Genomic DNA, 26,666 nt, shown 5'->3' on the forward strand with positions numbered 1-26,666 from the left:
GTCTGCAGGCGGAGTTTTACTGCAGGCTATCAGGCCAACAAAGACTGACACTGAGACATGAGCAAATCTTGTGAGCCCTGAAGATCTCAGTCTTGCCATTTGGTTTACATTGGCACAGGAAGGGCATCAGCATGTATAAGAACCGGTGTCAGCTTCAGGTGAGTAGAGACGAGTCAATGCGAGTATACGAGTATGTGCTCGTAGTACTGCTCGATCTCGGTAGTAGGCGTTTACAGCTTTAGTAAGCCCCGAGGGGAACACATGTATCAGTCACCACCTACTCCGCTTAAACCAAGGCTTTGTTACGCAGTGTTCAAGTGAGTTTCTAACATTATTCATGCTTTCATTTACACAGCTGGCTGCTAGTTTTGGCAACATATAAAAGTGGAGTAGGTGGGAGAGGACTCGGCATCTCTCTATGCATCTCTTTCTCACGCACCTCTCTGCCTGGTTAAATGACAAGTTTGTAACTTTGTTCATTCGCACTCGTCTAAATCCGTCTGTATGGAGGCGACATTATGAGAGACAGCGATCTCATTCTCACCATGCAGCACTTTCTGCAGTTTCTCTCACTTTTTTGTCTCTCTCTTAATTCCATTATTCTGATAATCTTTCCTACCTTTTAAACTTGTGTTTTTTTTTCCTTTTTACTTGAGCTCTTATTGATTTCTACTTAGTCTCTATTTCTCATTTTCTCTCATGCTCGCAGCTCGGCACGTCTCCGCACTGCTCTGCAAAATAATTTACCGCATGCAGCGCTCCCGTGGATGATTGAAGCGTAATTAGACGGCAGAGACAGTGGAAGCCAACAGAGGTGCTTCGGAGCCAGTGCTTGTCAGATGGTCCGTCTCACTCTCACTGGCTTTGCCCTTCAAAAGTATCACTTCTGCAGGAAAAACGAGAGGGGGATGGTGTGCTGAGCCACAGTGGTGCTAACTGCAGTTTTAAAAAAAGTTGTATATTAGCAAATCCGTCGCTTTCTTTTTAGGAGTTATATTATCTCCCTACACTGCATATTTCAACAGGTGTCAACATATTTCTTCATTCACGTCATTCTAGTTTAGGCCAATTAAAAAAATGAAAAAAAGAGTCAAAATCATCATGGAAAAACATCATTTAAATTGGCAGGCATTTTCAGTAAATCAGCAGAAATGCAGCAGAACTTTAGAGAACTTAATTCTTTTAAAGTGGACATATGCAAATTTCAGCACTATACTTTTTATTTGGGACAAGTACCCCTGCATGATTTATAACTCTTTTCTTCCTCCAATCTCAAGCTTTCAGCTTTTCAGCTGGGCCTGTGCTAGAAAAATATTAGCTCTGACCACTTTAAGGCCATTCCTAAAAGCAGAATTCCTTCAGATTGGATGATATTACATATACATGCCAAGGGGCAGCACCTCATCTACTACTCTCTCTCCTTAGTATCATACAACGAGTAACAATGAGTAAGTGTACTTGTGAGGAATATATGTCAAACCAAGGGTAAAATGAATACCATCAGGACTAGAAATGCACCAATTGACCAGCCAGGAACAGGAATCGTCCCATTTCCTGTTTTCAGCATGGACCGACTCGTCAGCACTATATATGCCCAATTATGAGCCAGTCGCTTAAATGCATGCACAACATATACACAGCACCGACAAACAGACATGCACAGACTAACAGATACATGCTAACATGTTGTAGTGTGGAGGCTCTTCGCTGTGAGCGATGCAAAACTCCCAAAAGCAAAACACGGCAGAGAATAACCATGAAAGTGTTTGTAACAACAAAACTAATCGAACACTTAAATCACCCTCACCTGGTTGGACACAGACATTAGAGAAACTTTAAAGTGGCTAAAGTTATCCAGAGCTCAGAACCAGCCACAAGTCAGCAGCCTCGGTATGAGCAAAGGATCAAAGCAGTTATGAGGGCGGATGTCCTGTTATCTGGTGAAGTTAGAAGCATACTGGAAAATGATGCAAGTATCTGACATTTGTTTTGTGACAAAGCAGAGAACTTTATTTTCACCTTGGAAGTTTAACTTCCTTTATTATGACAATAATAAAATAAGTTTGCATAAAAGAAAATGTGTTTTTTGTGTGCACACCCCACCCTCTATAGCTCTTAGAAAGAAAACTGGCATCATCAAAAATCGGCATCAGGAGGTCACACAGAAAAAAACAAACTGGAAATTGGAATCGGCCATGAAAATTGCAATCAGTGCATCTATAATCAGGAGTCTGCTAAAATGTTATTCTGCTGCTGCCAAAAAACATCCTTTTATTGTTGGTTATTTCTGTGCTGGGTGCATTAAATGCGTAATACAATTCAAGTATGCTGTTTTGTGCACATTTTTACATACGTTGACTAGACTACTAGTGTAGTTTGACCTAGTGGGTGTGTTGTGCTTTATCAATGAAAAAAAAGTGATAAGTTAAAAAAAAAAGGTAGAAACTGAGTATTCAAGGTGAAGTAAAGCCTCAGTTCTTGTCTCACAAGGATTGCTTTTATATACTCTATGTTTTTAATATGGACATCTGGCAATGTAACATTATGAACACTGCAGAGTAAGAACAATTCAAATTCAACATGCACTCGGATTAAAGGTAAACATGCCAACAGTAAGGGGGGGGTCAGCATAATGTTGGAGTGGTCATATCCTTCTTTCAGGGAGCTGAGAATTGGTGAGGAAAGAAAGGGACATTTGCAGGAAAATCAGTACTAAACCTACAGGTTATGGTGATGTCCAAACTATACTTATGTGCTGACAAGCATCCTTTACATCCATAAAACTTGAGCAAAAACTATGTAAGAAAACGAGGTGCTGTGAGGGACTATAATCATAAGGATGTCTGAGTTGATGGCAGCTTCCGAGGGAAAATGCTGATCACCACACTGACACCATATGTTTTGTGAACAAATGCTGAGGTGGATGTCAGAGGGGAAATGGCACTGCATTCAAGGTGGAGAACAGCGAGGTGAATGATGCTGCTGAGTGAGCACCTGTATCCCCAAAGTCTTTGCAATTATCCTTCGGCATACACAATGCACTGCATTCCAGCTGCATTTTCTCTAGATTTAACCCATACCAGCTGGCACTGCTAGGCTAGCTGTTGTCAGTAACCAACTGTGAGAGCGCCGTCAAGTCCCTTTGATTATCATACAGAGGTCACCCTGTGTTGAGCTGAACGGTGGTGTCCTGGGTGCCAGTGGAGCTGAGACATCAGAGAAGTCACCTTTAAAGGATAATAAGAAGTCTGCTGACTGACTGCAGACCACCCATAGGGGGATCCGTGCATTTCACATGACTATAAATGTGATATTGACAGAAAACCTTTCCCGGGAGAGAGAAAGAAAAAGACAGTGGAGAAGACAGAGCAAGCGAAAGGCAGCGAAAGCGAGAATGCATGAGAGGGAGAGAGGGAACGAGCAGGAGGACTGAACACTCCGGTTCGTTTCACACCGTTAAACCATCTGAAGCATTCGCCAGTGACTACTGGTTGATGGGCCGGTGTGTGCACTGTGTTATCATAAACATTTGGGATTCACTTCATGGAGGCACTTTAATGATGCTTTTAGCATAATTTCCCCTCTGTAATGTGAAGGGCAAGCAGCGCCTTTCTGTCTGCCTGCAGCTTCTGCGAACCTTATAAATATTGGCTATTTAAACAAGGGTAAGGATGGAGACGCTATTCACAAAGTCTTCATCCCCACTATTTAAATTCTCTAATATGAAAACCATTGTTTAGTTTTGACACTTTTGACACTATGTATACTATTCTCACATAATGCATGCATACTTATTTGTATCAGACAATGTCTAGGAAGATCCAAAGTTCATATAAGAATTAGCTATAGAAAGCTGGGTGAACCTGGTTAGCCTCCATAGGGTTTCAGAGTTGTTTTTTCTAATTCTAGGTTGTCCACGCCGAGAGGAACGAGTCAAAAAAAAGAGAAGAAAATACAAAAAGGACAGCTTTGTTTTCATCCAGGCTGTTATCAGCAGAAGCCGACTGGAGCGAGAATAGGGAGGGATGATTTCCATAAAGACTGGCTGTTGTCTGAAAGCAAGCAGCTGTCAGGCGGAATTACCTCTCCGACACAGACACCACAATCGAGGGTGCCCTTCCCATAATTCAGTCTGATTGGCTCAAGGGGAAAATGGCAGCCTGTGGAGAGTGAGGCGAGCGGCTGGTTGACAGGTTTGCATCTGCGAAGCTAGACGCGGCGTTTACCTGTTATCATTCTGTCTGCTCGATGTGTCAGTTTTCTCAGTTTGGAAAGCTACCTGAACAAAGTGGCACGGAGAATAGAGTCTATGGTGCCAGGAGGCAAGTGCGTGCCTACAAACCGTATTACACACATACACAAAACACGAACACACTTACCCTAGTGAATCCTATTAAGGTCTCCTGTTAGAACACTATGTGAACATTTACCAGATTTTCCCATCTTAATTTATATAAAATCATACTGCCTATATGAATGTTTTAATACTTCTTTAGTGATGTCATACACGCGCCTGTTAATGACAATGTAAAAAGTGCATTTTATTTACACATAACACTAAATCTATGCAATTTTTTAAAAGCAGCATAAAAGCGCCTGTTATTTAAAAACATGTTATTTATATAAGCAATCATATGTGCTTACCACCACCGATAAAATTAATACATTTTGGTTAATACTTATTCATCCCTTTCACCTTTTTGCTTAGAGTTCTAATACCATGAAAAAGACTTGAGCCAAGCTACATTTTTTTAGTTTTTGCTCAGTAGTTCTCCAGCCTTTCTGAAGTTCCTTTAAAGCTTTTCTTTGAACATTAGTAGGTTTTTTACTCATATACAGTACAGTCTATGTACCTGACCATTTTCAGAGGAATGTGTTTTGTTCGTTAAGCAACTTAAACGTGACTCATTCGAGATTACAAAAGGCACTTAACTCAAAGGATGAGCCAGTTTTATAACAGAAAAGTTAGCAAGGAACCAATTTAAAAATTGTATATGTAGGAACTTTGTTGCTAGTAGTCTGTCACAAAACACATAATTTGCTCTCAATTATGCCAGAAATGCACAGACTGACAGACATAAAATAGGATTTTTGAAACAAGATTCCCAAAGAGATCTAAGCTGAAAATTTGGTGTTTTGTGGCATTGTGTGCAGTGTGTCCTTAAGAAATTTGAGGAAACCGGACAAGTGAAGAACAAAAGAAGAGTCTATGGTGCCAGGAGGTGAGTGCAGATGAAAAGGATCTGACAGTCATGTTCTTAAGAAATGGGATAAAATTCAACAAACCCACGACACACCTGCTGTACTTACGGATGTGAAGATCTTTACTCAAAGAGCATAGCTAGAACAGAGACACTTGACTAGTTAGAATGCAAAATGCTAGAGTGCCTGTTCCAAATTTAGAAATACACCTCGCAATTCCTCTCGGGTTTTCTCATTTCTCAGTTTTAGATGAAGCTAGTGGGTCGTTTCCACTACTCTTTATACTAAACTGAGCTAATCCCCCGTCATTCAACTCTTTGTACACAAAGATAAGGTGATAAGGTTAATAAGGTATAACGTGTGTTTTGCAAAATGTGATTTTCCATTTTAGATGAAATGTCAGGAATCCTAGTTTAAATTAAAAATGAGTTACAATTATATTAAAAATGTTATAAAATGATGCAAAAAATGTGTAACTCAGGGAATGTAGTGCAGACAAACATGCACATAACAATAGAGTGTATACAAGCCATACACTGTCACATTCAAATACACACACACTCCACACCTATGTTAAGTGCTCTTATCTGTGACTTGTGTAGAGGTGAGTGACAGGAAGGGAGGCACGGGGGGAAGTGTCCTTTAGGTGTCTTAATTATGGCTCCTCTCCTCCCTCTCGCTGTCACCATCCCCAGGGGAGGGCAAAACAAAAGGAAGGTAACGTTTCATCTCTACTGCCTTGGTATTTCAAATTCCAAGGGGAGTAAGAGGAGAGAGACAGCGGGCTGCTTCACTGGCGGAAGAAGAGGAAATCAAGTGGTCCTTCGCCTTTCTCTCCATTTCTTCCCTGGTTTGCAGCTGTGTTTAAAATAAGGCACCTTAATAAAAGTGTTTTAATGGCATCAAGGCAGGAAAAAAGGCGCAACTTGATTACTGTGACAGTTTTATTTAATGAGCTCAAAGCCTCTGGCTCCGACTTGCGATTCGTTTATTACTTTGTTGTGGAGTGACAAAATGAAGCAGAGGGAGCGAGAGAACGAGGCTGGATGTTCTTATTGTGGAAGCCGTCCACGGCGTTAGCAGTAGTCTTTCTGATTTGCACCCTCCTCGGTGCTCACCTGTATTTTCATCCGTTCCCACCGCGGGAATGCTACTCGGCATGACAGAACGAGCGGGAGGGGGGTGGGGTGTGAGAGACACCTTGACAGGTAGGCAGACACAAAGATAACATGCTGTTAATTATTGATGGAGGAAAAACTGCGCTCATTGGATGTCTCGCAGGGCAACACTTGGTGGATGTGAATACAAATGTGTGTGTGTGTGTCTGTATGTGTGTGTGTGTGCAGGAGAACAAAAAAACCCCCCAAAAAACAATGCTGAGAGAAAACGGCATTAAGCAAAAGAAATGGTGAGGAGCTAGGGTGGAAGTGTTGGGTGAGGAGTCGATAGAGTGATGGTAGTGATACCTGGTAAAGACACATTAGAGAGATACAGAGGGAGTCTATAAAAGCAAACTACTACTTAATGTCCCTCACAAGTGTGATAAAAGCATAGAGCTGCAGCAGAGAACGCTGGTCTTACCATTTGTGTGAACAGAACAAGGGAGCGCTCAAAAAAATCAGCTATTATACACAAATGCTAATAGAAAATGATTTCGAGAACGCGTTTGCATGTGTGTGCGGCAAAAGATTTCTATAAAGGTCAGCTCTTTTGTTTTGGGACACGAGACCCCTCTCATGAAAATATTGACTGAGAGAAGGGGAGCAATGCAAAGAGTGGTCTTAAAATGTGATGGACAAAGAGCATGGTTTCCTATCAGTATTCCGAGAGCTTGCCCTCTTATAAATATTGGAAGAAGGACACTGGTGGGGAAAGGAAACGGGCAAATGGCGCATTTGAGAAATGGCACACCTGAGCACCACACGGAATATCATCTCCTCCTGTCAGATCTCATCCCATTTGATCAAAATAATTGCCACCTTCATCGTTACCATCAATTCTGTCATCTTCACCGGAGCCATTGCCGCTCCCCATCTCATCAGGTCTTCTTCGGTTTCGAGGGTGGGAGGGGGGGATTTTTGGATTGGATCAAATGCACGGCATCTCGTCTGGAGAAAAATCACTCAAGGTGCACCCTCAAATAGTCATCAGCATATTTATTGTTTCAGTGCTACTGACATTTTCTTCACCTATTTAGGTATTCTGACATTAACAAATCTTTGACGGGTACAAGAATAGCCTGGTTTAGTCAGGCAGGCTTGTCTGTCATAGATGTCCGGAGAGAGGGCCCTGCTGTGCCGTCTAATATGGTGACTCTCAGAGCAGTCAACAGGGAAATGAAGAAAATTAGAGAACAAAAATGGGAAAAGAACAGTATGATCACTGCCTGAGGGTTGCCAAACACCAAACAATATCTCTGAAATGCATTTCCCGGTAAAACGGCTCTTCTGTCAGACAGCCAAATGCCCAACAATAAATATGCAACCGCAGTGTTAACATAAAATACAAGATTGTATAGGAAATTGGTGAATAAGATCATACCCCGGCAGTGTGCAGTTTCCTCTAAGCTACACCTCTCCACATATGCCTATCAACCTGGCTCCATTGTACAACTCACTAGGGCCCTTTTTGTACTACTCAAACAGCTTGTCTCATCTGCTTCCACTTTAGCAGGCTAATAACACTCGACAACGTAGCACAAGCGACTAGTCAAACCTCAGTTAGAGAGGGGCCAGCTCACTAACTGGAAACCACAAGTGCCATGGAGCACTGTAATGCAGCACATATGCATACTGTCAAACACAACACAAAAAGCCCACATAACCACAGGAAAGAAGTGACTCACAATTTCACGTATCTTGTACTAGACTCCAGCTTCAGCATCAGTAAGATAACAGAGACGTACATGCACCAGTGTCACTTCCCAGGTTGTTGTCTAATGGCACTCAAATGCAGTTTGAAGTTCTCTCTTTAAGAGAACAAGTTTGCCATGAAGGACTTTTTAAGTTTGTTAAATGTGCAATACTAAACACCTGGCAGGAGCTGAATGAGCAAAAAAGAAAAACTGCTAATGATAATGCACGAGGAAGTGAAGATGCTAACTTGTTTTTAGACACTCCTTACCTTGGCCATTTGGGCCTGCACCCCAGTGGCTTTGAGAGATGACACGGCCTTCTGTGCTGCAGCTGGGCTGTCAAAGTCCACAAAGCCATATCCTGGAGACAGAAAGGAGGAGAAGGAGAGAAGGAGAGGAAGAAAAAAAGACATTAGTTAAGAAAAAAATTAAGGCAGATGACTAACAAGGAGAATGACAGGCACTTGGTAATTGTAGCAGTAATAGGTTGGTAACATGACTACAGAGGCTGCCAGTTCTCATATCTAGTGAGCACTACATTGTTTGATAATTAGCGACACTGACGTTCATAGGGGGATGCTATGCATCTTAATTAGTAGCATGGATGAGCGATTTAGTAATAACAAAACCCGGCACCCTGCCCACCTCCACCTCCGCACATACGTAGTCTGATACACTGCATGCATGCGCAAACGCGCAGATATACACACTCGAATAAGACAACCGGTATCGTAAGAATAAGGGGGCATCACTGTTTGTCAGTTTTTTGTTTAATGATAACCCATATGCATTCATTTCATTAAGTAGGTTAATTAAAGCAATGGTTATTTATGTAAAGCTTGTGATTTAAAATCAATGATTAAAGGATATTACACACACTATACACTCACATACACGCAGCGATGTGTCAATTAATTCTTCAAAACGTCACGTTTCACTTGTTCAGCCTTTTGATTTCTGGAGGCTGTGAAGCTGGCTGGCCCACATCGTGTTCCTCAACACCCGACATATTAACACAACCCCATTTCACAGCCTCCATAATCCTCTCCCCGGTAACAAATCTCTCAAAGGTTGACAGCATACCAAAGCTGCTGCCATTTCTCTCTCTCTTTCTTCAACTCCATCTCTCTTACATACACGTAAAGACACACTATTTCTTACAATTTAGCTTTTCTGTTCATCTTCTTATGCTTTTCCTCTGTCCTTTTCTTTCCCTAACACACTTTCCGTCTCTCTCTCTCTCTCGCATATTTTTCTGACATTAACAGCCACAAGGCCCCATCTGGAAATTCATCAGCGGAGGAAAGCGGGGGGAATGAAATCTGTGGCTGTGATTTATGAGTTATTGTGATCTCGACGTTCTCCGGTATGTATCGGCGACGGGGGTCACGTCTGTGTTAATTAAAATTTGGTGGCGGATTAAAAGCAGTCAATGGTGCCCTCTGATCCACTGTTTCAGAAGGAAAGTGTAATTAGAAAGGGATAATGGCTGTGAGACGGTGGGGCTGCGGAGGGGGTTGGGGGTGGGGACTTGTCATTGCGGTTACCCTATCAATTTACCATCAATCATACAATCATATATGTTCTTTACTCCAACGCCTTATTTTCTCGCCCTGTGCGGCTTTACGCGAGCATCTCACTTTCCCGATTATTTGAGGTGCGCATCTGCGGCGGTAGCGACGACTGGGGGTAAAGGGGGTTGGGGTCATTTTCCTGTCGGGCGGCGGTGAACGAGTGTGGAGTAATGTGAAAATCATAACTAGCGGTGGAAGAGAAATCGAGCGCGAGGACTGATTAATGGCCAGCTGTTAGAGCGAGGCTGCGTTTAATTGTGGAAATATGAAGAGCCGGAATGAGAAGTCCACAGGCGATATTAAGAGAAACCAGTCATTTTCTTAAAAATAAATGCAATCAAGGACTATTTTTCCAAGTAGCCGCACTGCACTCACCCATTGTTATATTAGCAAACGTATAATTTTGAAATTTTAATCCGTATTTAAAGAGAGCCCGGCTGAGCTTTAAAAATAAATTTAATTGATGGTTTTGGCTTAACCAATTACAAAAAGACATAAAAAATAAAAATCTTTCCATCCTGTCTTCAGTGATATTTACCCATACACATATTTGTATTGACCTGATTAAGAGACAACTATCTGACATATCTACGACCTCCCAGTTCCACTGGATTCCAGTGATTATTTGCTGTTTTTAAACTGACATTAATGCATATTTTCAGACACCGCAAACAAAATCCGTGTGCCTTCATATATCTCCACACTGTACAATACACGTCTATAAAACTTTACTATATATTACATAGGTATAAAAACAATTTTCTCCAAATATCTTCTTCTTGGGTGCTGCACAAAAAGCAGTCCCATAATCACAACAATCCAAGCAGACTGCTGTGTATGCTTTGTGGATTTATTATTATGTATTACATTTCAGAAAGGCAAACTGAATTTTCTTTAGACTCTTTCACTCCACACTGACAAACATCAAACAACGTAGCCTTCTTATTGCATGCACCTCGTGGAGACAACTTGAAAAGAATTCCCATCTAGTGAATTTCTGATGCTGAGTGACATCTGTGTCTCTTATGGAAGCACCTACACTGGTTATGAGAGTAAACTCATTATTTATTAAGAGTTTTCCCTTGAACGTATCACACCCGTGTTCCTCTGTAACTGCCTGAAAAGGCCTTTGAAATGCTTAAATGCTATTTTCATTACCGTGAGCGCCACAAATAAAATTTCATTTGGCATCTTGTATTGGGGCAGAAAACAAGCTTTTCTTTGGTCATTTGGGTAAACTGACCCTTTAAATGTTAGCAGATTCTACAAATTAACACTTTAAAAAATGTATTCCGAGCACATTTAGAGAACTACACATTATGCTATCGAGGTCCTCAGGGCGATGGCTTATTCTCTTTAACAATCAGAAACCAGAATATTTGAACCCCCAATTACAAATTTAATATTTACCCGACTACCACCTGGAGTGCACTTATCAAACTTGGATGAGGATGAGGATTTTAGAGATTGCTGACCTACATTCAAATCTCTCTAAACCGAGAGAGAAGCAGGAGAAAGGTGGAGGCAAGTGAAAAGGTGTGTACAGAAGAAAGGCAGACTGAGGGAGGGGGTGATTTCAGGTCAGTCAAATACACCCAAAAAGCCTGAATTGACACTCAGTAAAATATCCAGTTTGCTCTTCCAATGTGAAGTTACTGCAGCTATTCGCATAATGACTCTATAATGTGGAATGTTTGATCTGTAGCCACAGGGTAAAAAGAGTTAAAGGCTTGTTTTGTTGAAAAGGAAAATAATAATTGAGAGATACAGAGACATTTTAAGACTATTTGTGCTTTTATCGGGCTGAATGGTTATAGAGGTTATAGAAAGCCTGAGTCTTTCAGTTTTTGTATAGGTATATGAGCTCTTTTGTTGGAGTTTTAAAAGTCTAGAGTTAAGTAATAAGTCATAAAGAAACATTTTATACATTATGGTTCTACTATGAATTTAGATTCATGATTTATCTGTTACTACATATACTTTCCTTTATACTTATGCAAGGAAATATTAAAAGGATTCTTCATTAGACATAATATATTTTGAACCGAAAAGAACATATAATTGTTTGGGATATAAACATATAACTTAGTGTTTCATACTGCACCTTATTAGGCTAAATGAGTCATGGAAGTAGCATTGAAAATTAATGGTAGTATGTAGATTACTTTTTTGTTAAGCTAACACTGGTGATTAAAAACACGTCAGCAATCCATTTGTTATGTTTGGTTCCCCTCTCAGAACTGAATACTCGTTACCTAGTTTGCTAAGATTTGCAATGATCCCTGCAGGAAAAAACAAAAACAAAACAACAACTTTTGGTAACATACATAATTACCCCAAGTGATACGACTTCATCAAAAACAGTACTTACACATCAGTGTCATTTTATTTTAAAGTAATTATGATTATGCTGTGTGGATTATGCACAGTAACAGGTTATTGCTTTTCTTAAAGCCACACAGACACACTGCAATTTGATTTGAGAAAAAAAAATGATACTGGTAAAGGATAAATAAATATAACCATACAGACAAATATAAATAAATACAGACAACAATGCACATTAAAACTAAAAGTATCAGCTTTATTTAATACCATTAGACATGAAAGCAATTCTCTTCTTGTAATTTCAATAAAATGATCCTCAAAGACTCGTTCTGTATGTACTTGTTTGTTTACTCATACAGTATGTACACAATTACTCAATACACGCATCCTCGGTGAGTCACTGAACAGGAGAAAAAGTCCATTAAGTTGTGAGAAAGCTGCAGGGTCAAGAAACAATGTGGCGCTCAATTTAAGACATCACATTCCACACACTTAGAGAACACAAACACACACCCACCTACACACAGATGCACGCAGATGTTGCTTGAAGAATGAGTTTCTGAAGCCAAGTACATGCTGTACCGGTGCTGCATTCGAAGCGGGTACTCTAGAGTTACAATCTCAAGTGGGATGCAGAGGGCAAGGTGCTGCTTTGATGCTTCTGCACAAACGCAAACCTCCAATCGATAGCTGTCACTTAAAAGCAGCTCAAAGTGACTGACGACATGTGAGGTTGTTGATAATGCTGTGCAGCTGCACGCTAATATGCAGATTGACGCAAAGTGCTGCTGAAGGACACGTATATCCACACTTGCACACTCGGATGATGGCACCCTCCTCCCCACACACGTGCGCGCACACACACACACAGTCTCTCTGAGAACATGAGCTGCCATATCATATTTCCTGGTCTGGCTCTAAGTGGGAGCCTGTCAAGATAAAAGGACCATCCTCAATCAGTTACTACATGATAGACGCTAGCACTGCTCAGTGCTTTTGTATGAATGCGTGTGTGACGCAGGGCGCTCCTTAATACAGTCCCCTTAAGGAGGTGTAGAACTACAGTAGATGCCACCTTGGGCTACGCTCTGCATAAAAGCCTACATTGGAGAGTGGAGATAAGGGACTCATTACAGTGCTTGCATCGACATATCAATCAAGTATGCATCATTCATGCATTCACTGTCATATTATGCTAATCCTAATTACTTTGGGGAAAATTACTATTCTTTATCTGCTAATAGTCAGGATTGTTTAGGGTTTTCTACCTACAATATCCACCACAATTTTCCCCAATATATCCATTTTTCACATTCTCATATTCAGTGCTAATGATCCCATTTTGCACAGCGCACAATGGAATAATAATGCCCTAAGTATGAATAATGAATCGACGACAAGTCACGGGGCATTACAATGGTGTGCAGGGGGAAACGGCGTAATTGTTTACGTCGCTGTGAGTCATCAAGAAGACTTCTGAAGCTGCTGCTGTTGCACGTGGATGATTAATCATTGTAGTTACATGTATGTGTATAATTCCAGCTTTGCATGTATTAAAGTAATTATGGTTAATGGAGGAAATAGATGGGCCACTCAATGGACAAACATGCATAACAATGCTCTAATATGATTCCTGTGAATAATGGATTCATTGCCGTATGATTTCAGCCTCACTCTACCTGCAGCAATACGACTGTACAAACACTTTTTGTGATTTTGCTGCATATAGAGTTTCGTACAGTGCTCACATTATTACTCAGTTAATCCATCTCTTGTTGAATAAAAATGATGTTTTGGGGTCTTTTTAAATTTTGAGAATGGTAATTACTTATGTGTGTCTTAACAAGAAAAATAAGGACTAAAAAAATAAGGTTTATCAGAAATTTCAAGACCCTGAATTGATGTCATTATATCGATCTGTTTTGTTTTAGCATGCAAGTTTCTGCTGTTTGTTCTTGAGTCTGACGTTTGGTGCTTTTTCTTGCAGTACACATAAATAAAACTACTCTTTTGAAATTTGGCATTGGCTTTACAAGTATGGATCTCTTTTGTCCATTCAAGGGTTTAACCAGCACTTTTGCCCTGCAGGGAGGGTGGGTGATGGCTTTGGGAGACTGCGGCGAGCTGTGCAAACATTAAGGGAGAAAACGGTGGTTTCAAAAAGCGAGTTGGCATCCGTGACTAACTGTGGCCAAGCCAAGACCGCCTTGGTCACACTCCAAACCCGGAGGAGAGCATCCTCACTGGGGCTACATTCCTGTGTCCTCCTCCATTTATCCTGCACCACCAGCAGCTGACTGATGATAAATTTTGCGGCTACCCTCCACTAAACCATGTGGTGGTGTGTGCGCGTAAAAGTGTGCGTCTCTGCCTGTGTGTTTGTTGAATGGGCGTGTACAAGTGCTTGCGTGCGACCTCTAACTTTCTTGTTTTTGTGTGTTTGTGTGTATGTGTGGGTGAGTGAGTCAACAGGGGAGGATCATAAATCTATCTCCCTGTTTAAAGATCCCGCAGAGAAACATCTGCAATGCATATATTTTTTTCAACACTCTACTTCTGACCACATCACAACTGTCTGTGCATTAACGCTGCATCGAAGTGACAAGTCATAAGCAAACACTTTCTCTGCAATCCTACACCCTCGTATACACCTGACAGCCTGAAAACAAACAGCTGTTTAAACCATCTGCAAACATCAAAACAACTCAAAACTCAGTGTGCAAAAAGTTATTTAAGATTTTTTTAATACACAGACGTGGAGAGCAGGTCTTGGAGCCACTCAAAGTAAAGTTTCCTCATTTTCTTGTCCAGATTCACTGTCCTACTGGCCTTGTACTTAGAGACAATACCAATTTGTTGTAAAATAACTCTCACACTGGGCTCTTTTATATTAGACGCTGGCGACGAGATAGCAGTACAGGCAATTAACTTATCAACCCTGCAACATGGATTTATAGCTAAGGCATTCGTCTCGGGCTGAAGCAGCGAGCCTATTGGCTGTATTGTATTTCTTGTCGTCTTCTCTCACAGGTGTAGGACCGTCCTTGTCAGAGAGTGGGAGCCGGGATCTGCAGAGGGCAGATTGCCAGGGCTTACAGCCAACGGCAGGGCAGTGGCAGCTCATTGTGCAGAAGACAAACTGGACATGAGCTGTAAATAAATAAATAAATAAAATAATCCAACAGTATATCCAAGTACAGGACCATGTCTTAAGCCACCCCGTATTTCTTTGTAGTTTGGTCCCAAGAGCCAGACATTTGTTTCTTTTTCTTTTTCCCCCCTTTTTCACTTTTTTTTCTCCTGAGAATTTGCAGTGAAATTATTTTTGGCAAAGAACCAATTTTAAATTATATCTTTAACCAGTTATTAGCAGCCTGTCACAAAACACATGATTAGTTGCCATTTCTTTACTTCAATCTCTAAAAAATGCCAAAAAATAGTATTTTTTTAACTACCGAGATGATTCCCAAAGGAATATTAGCTGAAAACTTATATTTGTATATATCAGCATGTATGTCCCATAAGACACGAAAGCAATTCTCTTCTTGTAATGTTCCTGTTTCTTGTATGTCCCAAGAAACAGGAAAAAAATCCATCTAAAACTTGACGCGGGACATTGGAGATACATCTGGGCTTTCAGTTGATCCATCTGCTGTTCACTGAAACCTCATAAGAAATGGGGGGGCTGTCAAAAGGAAAACATTGAGTAGAGGCTAAAGTATGCCAAATTACACAATAACTGGACTAAAAATCAGTGGCAACAAGTCTCATGGAGTGATGAATCCAAATTTGAAATATTTCATTCAGCTAAGTAGGCCAGGAAAGAGGTGTAATAGTGAGTGTTTTTAGCCATCTATAAACCACGGTGATGGCGCTGTCATGGTTTAGGTTGCAGTTCAGCTAGTAGTGTTGGGGATCTTTTCAAAATTGATGAACGCAGATTTTGACCCATCATGCAATACTACCCGGAAAGGATCTGATTGGCCTAATTTTTCAGCACAATAATGATCCCAAACACACCGCCAATGCAGTACATGTCCAGAAAAAAAACACAATGGAATATGATCAGTCATGGATTAACCTCGCAGGAGCCAAGACCTCAACATTATTGAAGCAGTGTGGAAAAAGAACTAAAGACAACTAACATCCAAAGAGATCGCCCTTCAAGAAACCTAGTGAACTATTCCTGAATATTTTTTAAAAAAGACAAGAAAGCTTGCCTAAGAAAGTTCAGACTGTGCTGAAGAATAAAAGTTAATAGGCCGACTTTCAGCCCCGTTAGAATTGTAAAAACTCTATTTTTGCCTTATATATTATATTTCCATGGAAATATTTGCAGAAAGATTGCCATCAAAGCAATCTTGATGTTATTAACACACCTTCTCCTTTGATGTAATTCTTTAGACAGTTTAGTAAGTGCCAAAGAACAAGTATTACTCACAAACTGTTCTGGTCATACTGATTCAGGGACACAACGTACATTACAGTTTAATATAAGATGAACTTTTTCTCAGGTCAAGTATCTAAACAACGTGTGGGTTCACAATAACCCTTCCTCTCTAGCTCAGTATTTCTTACATCTTCATTTTTCTGTTCATCATTTTTCATTTTCTGCTTTCTCTCTTTTAGTCCTTCATTAATTCATATCTATTCACACTCATTAGCTCTAGCACACCACCATATGGCTTCTACTGCGTTTTCGAGCTAAATTCAGGATAAGAAGCAACTACTTAAAATATGTCGTATGAATTTGTAGTTCTACATTTACACTGCATAAAAAAGAAACGGTATCAGGACAAAAAGAGGACCTAGCTTATAGCATTAAATCCGAGTTATCTGAAGGCACGAGATTATTTTCATGAAGTTTAAGAGACATTCAAAACGAAATTATTCATACATTCATTGCAGCTATCAAGGATTTAAAGTAGACGAACACTGAGTGGAAGAAATAAAAAAATAACCCACAGAAAGCAGAGGCGCATCCCTCTTCTGGTAGCATCATTAGCTTGCTAGCTTAATAGCAAAACCCTGATGTGTTTGGTGCAACATGTGAAGAGCACTTGAGAAAGGTTTGAGACCTGAAGGGTGTTAATTACTTGTCAAGAGGTTGTTAAAATGAGACCTGTAGCAAAAAAACTGAGCGGTTATACAGAACCCACACACAGATATCTGAAAGAACACACACTTACATTTGCAAAGCACTAATGCCAACACTAAGAATGAACACCTACGAGTGCACAAGGACACACACACACACACACAAAGAAATGAGTAACTGCCAGAAAGGAAATGCATGTGTGTAGCACAGCCACACATGTTAACATACCTAAAACTCGTACCATAGAAGTATGCCCACACTTGGAGATGCACATTCGCACACTTAAGAGTCAGAACGGCAAACAGCCTTGAATAGTTACTCATTACGGCAAACACAAGGAGCATAATCGCAATTTTACACAACGAACAGGTGCAGTCCTTCCTTCACAGGTTCACTTCACATAGTGAGCATCTTAAAATACCTGCTCTCCCTCCTTTCTGACTATACCTGGATATTATTAACCTTAATATTCATACGGGGTACCATCTTCTGCGGCACCATATTATCCCCATTTGAGGAGCAGTCTGTAATAAGCAATGTAATCACGTCAGGTACTAGGGCTTGAAAGCACCACCAGCAAGGCAGGCTAATATTTGAACAAAGCCGGATCAATGAAAAGCAAGTGCCCTAGGAACATGGGGAAAATCTCCAGGTAGAGACAAACATTAAAATCTGGACAAAGACGGATTGTCCCATTCCTCCGAACAACTATGCAGCCCATTTCTTTTGTCCTGCATCTGTTAGTCATTCATGAGGAACGGCCTGGCCGCCCCCAGCTAACTTTCCTCTGCATTGCAGTTATGATTTATGCCTTCCTTAACTAATCAAGGGCATGATCATTAGTCAGGGGATGTGCAAGGGGCCAGGGCTTTGGCAGGTCAGTGCAAGGCCGTATCTCACATAGTGGTTCCCCTGCCATCCATGGGTTAGGTCCAGGATAAGAGATGACTGGAAGTACGCCTCCTCAACTTTCACAGGGTCCGCTGAGGCATTTGTCAACAAACACGACAAGGAAAGGAATTCAGGCATGTGTGTGATGTAAAAATGGATTGAGACAATGATGAGAAAAGAAAACCTGCAACGGAGATTCCCAAGAGTCTGCCACTCCAATTAATACTAGATGTTTCTCTTTGTTTAGATCCAGAGGAGAGAGAGAGTCAACAACAACAAATTAGAAATGAACAAATTTCCCAAATTTTGCAATAGATCTGTGTCTAAAAAAAGCATCTTGGGAAACCTTGGCTCCTGGTTATCACCTCACCATGACCTCGACTGTACACTTACAAGAATTAAAAATGCAATTGCATAAACAGGAGACGACCACACTGCATACAAAAACAACACAGGAAATGGAAGGGATACAAAAGGTCAGAGCTCAAGGAATGCGATGGCTTTGGCCCGACTGTATTTATGACAAACTTGGCCAATCAGACAGCCTCTTGGTATACTGCCAACTTGGAATGTAGTGGAATGCAGAGTGATTGGGAAATGGTGGGGCGGGGGGTTAAAAAGAGAAAAAGATTTATGTGTATGTGCGATAGGGGGTGTTAACAAAGCCTGCAGATGTTATCCAGTGACGTTCTGCATGCTGAATCTGTCCAGATCGATGTGATTATCTCTCAGCTATTGCTAATTAGAGTCATTAATACGCAATGCAAGCAGGGAACAGCACACGCTTTCTCTAGCTTTCTCCTTCGGCTGATATCGCGTCTTTCTGGAATGGCTTTGAGCAAGCAGAGGCATTTGGAAAAGGTCTGCTGTTGGCCACACTTCAGTCAAGATTCTCATCTGCACATAATTCACTTTCAAAGGGCAGAAGGGGCGGCAAAGAGAATCCTTAATTGCGCCGGCACAGTGCAGAACATAGACAAATGTTTATATCTTGGCCCTCTAATGAGAAACCAATAACGGATTCAGAAAGCACTCCGGTCTCTCCCCCACCCCCACCGCCAGCACCAATACACATGCACATGACAATGAAAAACAGGCCTTTTTTGATCAGCGTCACCTCATTCATCAATAGCCCTTATGCTCAGAGTCATGCAATACTCTACTTAGGCACTGATGCAGCAATAAATCTGTTTTTATAGAATGCAACGTTGCCTGTATTTCTCCATTAGGTTGTCGTTGTGGTAAGGGCACTAGATGCTTCAGAACGTAATGGTCAAGTTCCTGACAGGCTTTTAAATTGCACCAAACCGAAGCTGCACATGCTGAGCAGCCAGACAAAATTGATCAAGTTGAGCATTCAAAAAGCAGGGAAGACATTCTGCTTCCAATACACGCTAATTAGGGTTTCAGTCAAACATACTGTACTTGCTTCTTTAAGCTTTAAATCAAATGCTTGGAGACTTCAAACGTGATTTAAATTTGCAGGGACAAAATAAGAGGTTAGCATGTTTTACAACAGCTCACCCACATAATAGAGTAAAGGCGACAGTAATTCTTTCAAGATGTCAGTTTATGTAATGCCCTTGTGAGTTTTTAGCATCCTCATGTAAAATGGATGGCAAGTTACGGGGTAAAGAAATGAACAACAACAAACTGCCGAACACACAGCCACAAGAGACTATCTCATCTCATCTATCTCCCACAATTCAGTGCGGTGGGCCGTCGCAGCAGCGCGCCAGTCGGGCCGGTGAATCTCAGCACAGTCTTATCTCCCAGAAGCGGAGGAGGAAACGGAGGTCCTTTAAAGGGCTGAGGTCATTTCCTCTGCCTCCGGGCTCTGGCAGGAAAAATAAAATGTCTCCATTCGGTCAGCCCTGCTTTATTTCAAATGCCGCCGCTGCCTTTTAAGAGGCCCTTGTGGGCATGGATGGCAAATGAGCGGTTTTGGGTTCTCGCAATCTATTCCTTTCTCTCTCTCCCTCTGCCATTCTCAATCCCCCACTCCATCTGTGATGTAAAGCCCAAATCTCTGCTGTATTTCTACAGTTTATGTGAAAGTGCAGAGACAGATATATAGATGGAGTATGAGAGGGGGAGAGAAAAACAGAGATGAAGAGAGAAGGAGAAGCAGAGTGAGAGTGCGGAGGTGCATGAGAGCAAGATAGAGAGAAAGAGAGAGAGATGAAAAGCTGAATGCCTCCTCTTACCTGCAGCTCTTGACAACCCTAAAGCCCTTTCACAACTTCCTGTTCCTCTCTGAACTGGGCTACATCCAAAGCATGTGCGTGCATTTATCAGAACGCACGGCTTACATGCAACTGTTGTGCACCCTTGTAAGAGTACAGGTGTGTGTGTGTGTGTGTCACCGAGCAAGGGAGGCAGTGAGGGAGTGAGTCAGCGCTGGGAAGATAGAGAGGCTCATTGAAAGGCCTGCGTGGTGAGGTGGTGGAGGAGAGCAGCCAGAACAGGCAGACACGCAGGCACACATGCTGTGAAGTTAGGAAAAGGACTGATAGATCTATTGCGCAGCCACTGCTGCTGCAAGAGTCGAACACACCTCAGGCAAATGGATGGGGAGTGAGTGCGGGGGTACCATTAGTCTTTCGGTGTGTGTGTGAGTGTGCCCTTTGTGTTTGAGTGCGTGGGAGAGGTATATTACATGGTCTTGGAGTGTAGTTTTTATGATGTGGTACTTCAAACAAGGCTTTGCAGTACTTTACAGTGCACACTCATCCACTGAGGGCAAATGTATATACAGATGTACGGTTGTGGAGAAACAAGGCATATGTGCACATTAGTTAGGTACCCGTGTTGCTTCGCTTTTCTATGCACGGTAACTACACACTTCCCAAACACCTGACCTGTAAGCACACAAAGCATCATCTCTGTTTTTCTGCATTACCACAACAGACAGCCTCCACTCCCACACTCAGCACTCCATCTCACATATCAACTACCTAGCTTTTGTCTTAAGCTCAAAATCACTCTTTTTTATAGGGTGGAACAATCATTTCTTAAAGAATTATCAAACAGAGCTAGTACGTACATTTAGGTGTTATGAATAGATTCAGGGAAAGCTCATCATGCAAGCAAATCATGACAAGTTGCTTGATTGTCCAATAAGCACTTAGATTTAAAGAAAAAAGTAAAGAACATCATGTTCCTTAGTTCTGTGGGTGCTGCATTCCAAGAATGTGCTGCTTGATAAGAGAAAAACTGAGTGCCCAAAACCACTTTTCCTGAGGGGTATTAACGGGAAGCACTGCGTCTGTGTTGTTAAGAGATTACTAGTATTCTTATTGAGGCTACTTGCTTGTGACCTGCTTATTTGAGCTTGTCATTATGGAGGTTTGTGAATAAATCCGTGCATCATTAGCAGCTCACCCACCAAACTTTTCCCAGTCATCAGTGTACACCAATCAGGCATAACATTATGACCACTGACAAGTGAAGTGAATAACCCTGATTATTTCTTCATTGCAGCACCTGTTAGTGGGTGGGATATATTAGGGAGCAAGTGAACATTTTGTCCTCAAAGTTGATGTGTTAGAAGCAGGAAGAACAGGAAAACAAAGATTTAAGCGCACTGCACAAGGGACAAATCGTGATGGCTAGATGATGTCAGGGTGCGTCGGTTACCTAGGAAACACTTGGCACCAGGGTGCACTATGGGAAGAAGGTAAGTCAGCAGGGGCAGTGTAATGGCTTGGGCAATGTTCTACTGGGAGACCTTGGGTTCTGCCATCCATGTGGATATTACTTTGACATATACCACCTCCCTAAGCATTGTTCTAGAGCAGTGTTTTCCAACCACTGTGCCGTGAGAAATGATCAGGTGTGCCGTGGAAGACTATCTGGTTCCACCTGGTTAGCGACGGGCGTGAGTAACGGGCAAAACAATTACATTCTCTTCCACTAGAGGGCGGTACAACTACCTGCTCTGATTAAACGGGTTGCCAACTGCCAGTAAAACAGAAGAAGACCAAGAAGAAATTACATTATTGTCATGCTGTGAGTGAGACAATGCAGCGCGTAATAGTAATAAAGCAATATTTGAAAGAAAAAGTAGTCAATCTGACCTGTCCTGGAGAAAATTCCGACCCAGATGAAGGCTCTAGCATGAGTAGTGGTCAGAAGGAAGCAAAAAAGCTATACTGGTGACAAACCGAACCAATTCCACTATGCCTGGTACGTGGGGAAAAATTATCAATATGTTTTTTGTGACATTTTTTGTTTGGTGGTGTGCCGTGTGATTTTTCTAATGTGAAATATGTGCCGTGGCTCCAAAAGGTTGGGAAACACTGCTCCAGAGCATGTACACCCTTTCATGGGAATGGTATTCTGTAATGGCTGTGGCCTCTTTCAGCAGGATCATGGACCCTGCCATAACGCAAAAATGATTCAGGAATGGTTTGAGGAGCACAATAAAAGGTTTAAGGCACTGACTTAGCCTCCAAGCTTCCCGGATCTCAATCCATTAGAACATCTGTCGATGTGCTGGACACACAAGTCACTATCATCTACATCACCATCATCATCTTTACTGGTTCATACTTTCATTTTTAGAAATTACATATTTTAAGTGCCTACAGTTGGGAGCTTAACATACAGCGCTGAGCTCTCAAAAGGTTGAGTCGTTTTAAAGTTTTTCGCCATATGAGCAGGTAACTCTGCCATTTGAGCCATTTTTTTTATCAGTGTAAACAATCCAGTGGTAACTAATCTAAAGTCTTTGTTAATTAAGTGATAAATTAGTCATTAGTCTCTGCAATGCTTTGTACAGTATATACAAAAGCATCATTATTTTAGACTGTTATGAAGAACATTTTTTCTCTTTGACAAAATATAAACACCCAAACGTTAGTCAGCAAATACAAGGTCTGTTACTACCTTGGTTTTCCAATGGCTGATTCTCTCTTAATAGCACTCTCTCAGAGATGACTGACCTCTTCTCTAGCCCATTTTTCACATGGTTTTGGCAGTGCACTCACTGAGCTGAGCTAAAGACAAATAACACAAAAGAGGGAAGAGGAGATGGAGAAGGAGAACAGACAGGAGAGAGAGAGAGAGAGAGACGGCTGCGTGATGGTAGCACAGTGAAGGTAAGCCACCATCCTGACATTTAAACAAGTGTCAGATACAGGGGGTCAGATGAATGGAAACAAGCCGTGACCAGATCGGGGCTGTGTGCCGATTTCGATTTGTTACGAGGAGCGGACGCCAGCCCATCGGGCTTCAGTGCACCTGCCTGGATCGCTTGCGCTTTGATAGCTGCTCACCTTTCAGGAGATGCTTGTCCCTACCATCGCCAAGTATTTGATCAAAGAAAATCTGCTGAACTGCTGCACTCCAAAAAAAATAGTTATGCATTTTGCCATTCTATCCCATCCCATTTTCTTAAATGCTTGTCCAAGTCAGGGTTATGGAGAGGTTAGAGCTGTCACAGGTGAGGTGCACCCTCAACAGGTTGCCAGCACGGCATCCTATGGGTTTAGATTTTCCATTGCACATAAAAGAAATAAGTAAATGACAGTATCAATAAATAAATATGTAATAAAATAAATTATATTTAAAAGAAATGCATTTGTAATACATAAATATCTATGTATTTAAAAAGTACCACTTTTAATAAAAGGTCTTGGTGTTCAAGCGCACTAAGATCATGCACGTTGTAATTTGACATAGATATATATATAAAACTGAATACAACAGATACTGGGAGAGATACCCAAGTAGGAATGGGGAGCAAAAAACAGCAGAAATCCTGTTCTTGTGCAGCTTTGCCTCACCTCAATTTGCCTTTCAAACACTAGAGAACTGTAATTTTCTCTTCAAGGTTACTAAGCCTTTGGTCCTCACACTCTTCTTCCCCTTCGTCACATCTCTCCTGTATCCATCTACCTCTCTGTGACTGGGTGTAGACCAGGACCATCCTTTCCACTCATAAAATAAGTCTGCTTATATTTGCTTTTTGGCATCTCAGCAGGCCTGCATTCCAGGAAGGTGAGTTATGGGAAATGCTGTCTCCCACAAAACACAGTGCTAAGCTGGGATGATTTTTTTTTTTTTTAGTGTTGAACATAACTCAGGTCAGCCGGACACGGACAACACTAAACATCTAATTTCTTTTATTCGCAACCCAGGAAGATTCAAAGATGTTTGTCTCACCTCTTTTTATACCTCTCGCTGTCCCCTCTAATCCACTCTGTTCTGTGTCCTGTGACCTGTATCCTTGCTACTAACAGGCATCCAAGTGTTGTCTTTAATGACCAGGCGAACTCACAAAAAGGACCTGCCAAGATAATCAGCCTTTTTTTCCCTATCCTCTAAAAGGCAAAGGTTCTTTTCCTCAACATTTTGACCCAGAGCATGCCCAGCAGGATATACTCATGTGTGTAGCAGGGTTAAGAAGGCAGCTTCACCTTGAAAGGCCACACTTCAGAGCCCGGGAAACCACAAAAAGCAATTAAAAGTATTGATGGAACTTCAATAGCTCTTAAACAGTGCTGCCAGACACCTCGGGGCAAGTAGCACACTAATCTTTTTTTTTTTCTTTCCCCTCCCTCATCCCTCTATATTCTCTTCTCTTTCACAATTTCTTCACTTAAGACTTCACTGGTCCTCATCATTAAAAAATTGATTCCTCAAAAAGTATTTTCAGCCATGCAAGGCAGCTGACCAAGGTTCTGAGAAGATGAGTTTGACAAAGATAATAACTGAAGTTTATCTAATCTTTGCTTGCTTGTTAGCCCTCTAATTGGCTGCGTATGTTCAAGCATGTAATTGTGTGTAGTATGTGTGCCCCAGAAACAATTTCAAATGAGCCAGTAATGTCATTATTTCATGTGCATTACTGCGCGGACACTAATGGAAACACCCTTTCCAAATGATTGTCATCCGTACGACAAAGCAGGAAATCGAGGAAGAGATAGGAAAAGGCTAAGAGTGTGGCTCCCTTCCTAATCATCCTCTGAAGCAGGCCAGCGCCTCTAAGAGCAAGATGTTTACCCAGATCCCTTTTCTCACCAGATCACTGATTTACCGTGTGCACCTTTCTCGGCTGATATCTGAATTAACAAAAAGGTTTGGACTGCTGCTCCTGTGACAGGACACCCACAGAGTGATAGTCAAGCACTTAAACAAGGCAGAAAAAACTAGCCACTTACCTTTGCACTGGTTAGTGTTCTTATCCAGAATGGCCTTGGTTGACACTATTTTCCCATATCTGTAAAGACAGAGAAATCAAATTTAGCATTTTACACTCGTAATATCCCACAGGACCTTCGCCTGGTGGGACAGTTCATTTGAATTACCAACCTGTGGTTAATATATTTGCCTTATTTTCTATACTCTGCCATTTAGTTACAACGAGCAATTTGCAAAGTCACAGAAATGTCAAAAGCCACTGGGAAGAGAAATCACTCGAGGTTAATAAAATTATGTGTATGGCTGACTTGAAATGAATGGGCAGCCCTTTGGCATTTCAGAGAGTCACTGAACATTTTAAAAGGTCTAAAAGCATGCAAGTGCAATAAACGGTCCTAAAGGTTGCTCTTTTGGTGTAAAGTAAAATCCATGTGTTGCTAATGAATTTATTTGAAATCTAAAAACTATAAAGCGAACATATTTAAATCAAAGGTGACTCAAAGGGATAATGATACGTCTTAATGAGCTTTAGAGGAGCTGGTAGGGATATGATGTAACCTTCAGACAAAGACAGTACAGTGCAGTAGCCCCTCCTGCTTCTGTTCTTTATGTTAAGCTAACTGTGTGCCGACTTCAGAGTGAATGAACATACACCACTGGGCCCCTCAGAGCAGCTCTACCGAATACGTTACAATTTTAAAAAACTGTAGGGAAATACTCCACTGCAGGAAAACAGGGGAAAAAAACACTAAATGCCAAATTGTAAGTGGTGTTAAATGATTTAAAAGTCATGTTTTGAGTTGGTTAATAAGAAATAAACACAATTGGCACAAGTAATACAAATTAATTTAATTGCTACAGCCAAACAGGCATCCTTTCATAATGAAGAGAGTGAAGACAGGAAAGGTCTCTGATAATGTAATGTTTCATTTAACTTTAAATTAACTAAAAAAAAAGTACATTTAATATTAAAATATTGTCTAGATTCTTGGGTCTAGCTAATTCAGGGGCACCTTGAGCTTCTAAACAAGTGCAAACAACACAATCGGCAGGAATTGTCATAATAATTCGGGTCTTTGGTGTATCTATCGTCTCAGATCTCCCTTTCAGAAAGATAGAACCCAAGAAAATACCCATATTTTACCGCTATGTTTGTAAATGAGTGAATAAATTCTAGACTCCCCGTATTCTGGCAGATTCTGTAACTGGAATTTGTGATATAACTTATTCATAAAAAGTATAAAACGTGTATGATGCTGGAGCCTATTTGGACCTCTGAAAATCCAATACAAAAGTTGAAATTGCCAAAGGAGTAGGACTGCATAAAGACACCTACGGTATGCTTATAAGCTTACATGTCACTGATGCAGCTCCATGCAAAAGCAAAAATATATTGTATTTCTTTATTCCACGGGTCTATATGCAAAGTGGCTTGCAAGGAATTTTTTGAAATAGAAGGACTGACCTTCCTGACTGACAGACAGCGAGATCTTCTATCTGCTTGTCTCAGCTAAAACTGCTATATGGTGCACTGTGAGCTGCTCTCTAAGTACACTGTGTGCACCAATCTACA

At 41.2% G+C, this 26,666-nt stretch overlaps 1 protein-coding gene across 4 annotated transcripts in view; it reads right to left on the bottom strand.

The window, feature by feature from the left end:
* LOC100693099 (RNA-binding motif, single-stranded-interacting protein 3) overlaps nucleotides 1-26,666 on the bottom strand; it is a 293,155-nt gene that overhangs the window by 127,351 nt on the left and 139,138 nt on the right. For all 4 annotated transcript variants that reach the window (XM_025902108.1, XM_013275898.3, XM_025902109.1 and 1 more), the window contains 2 exons: nucleotides 25,114-25,172; nucleotides 8,326-8,417 (listed from right to left, as the gene is read on the bottom strand). In XM_025902108.1, the coding sequence (XP_025757893.1) occupies nucleotides 8,326-8,417; nucleotides 25,114-25,172 (151 nt within the window). The remainder of the gene's footprint in view (nucleotides 1-8,325; nucleotides 8,418-25,113; nucleotides 25,173-26,666) is intronic.

Source organism: Oreochromis niloticus, linkage group LG22, assembly GCF_001858045.2.
Source record: "Oreochromis niloticus isolate F11D_XX linkage group LG22, O_niloticus_UMD_NMBU, whole genome shotgun sequence".
NCBI lineage: Eukaryota > Metazoa > Chordata > Actinopteri > Cichliformes > Cichlidae > Oreochromis > Oreochromis niloticus.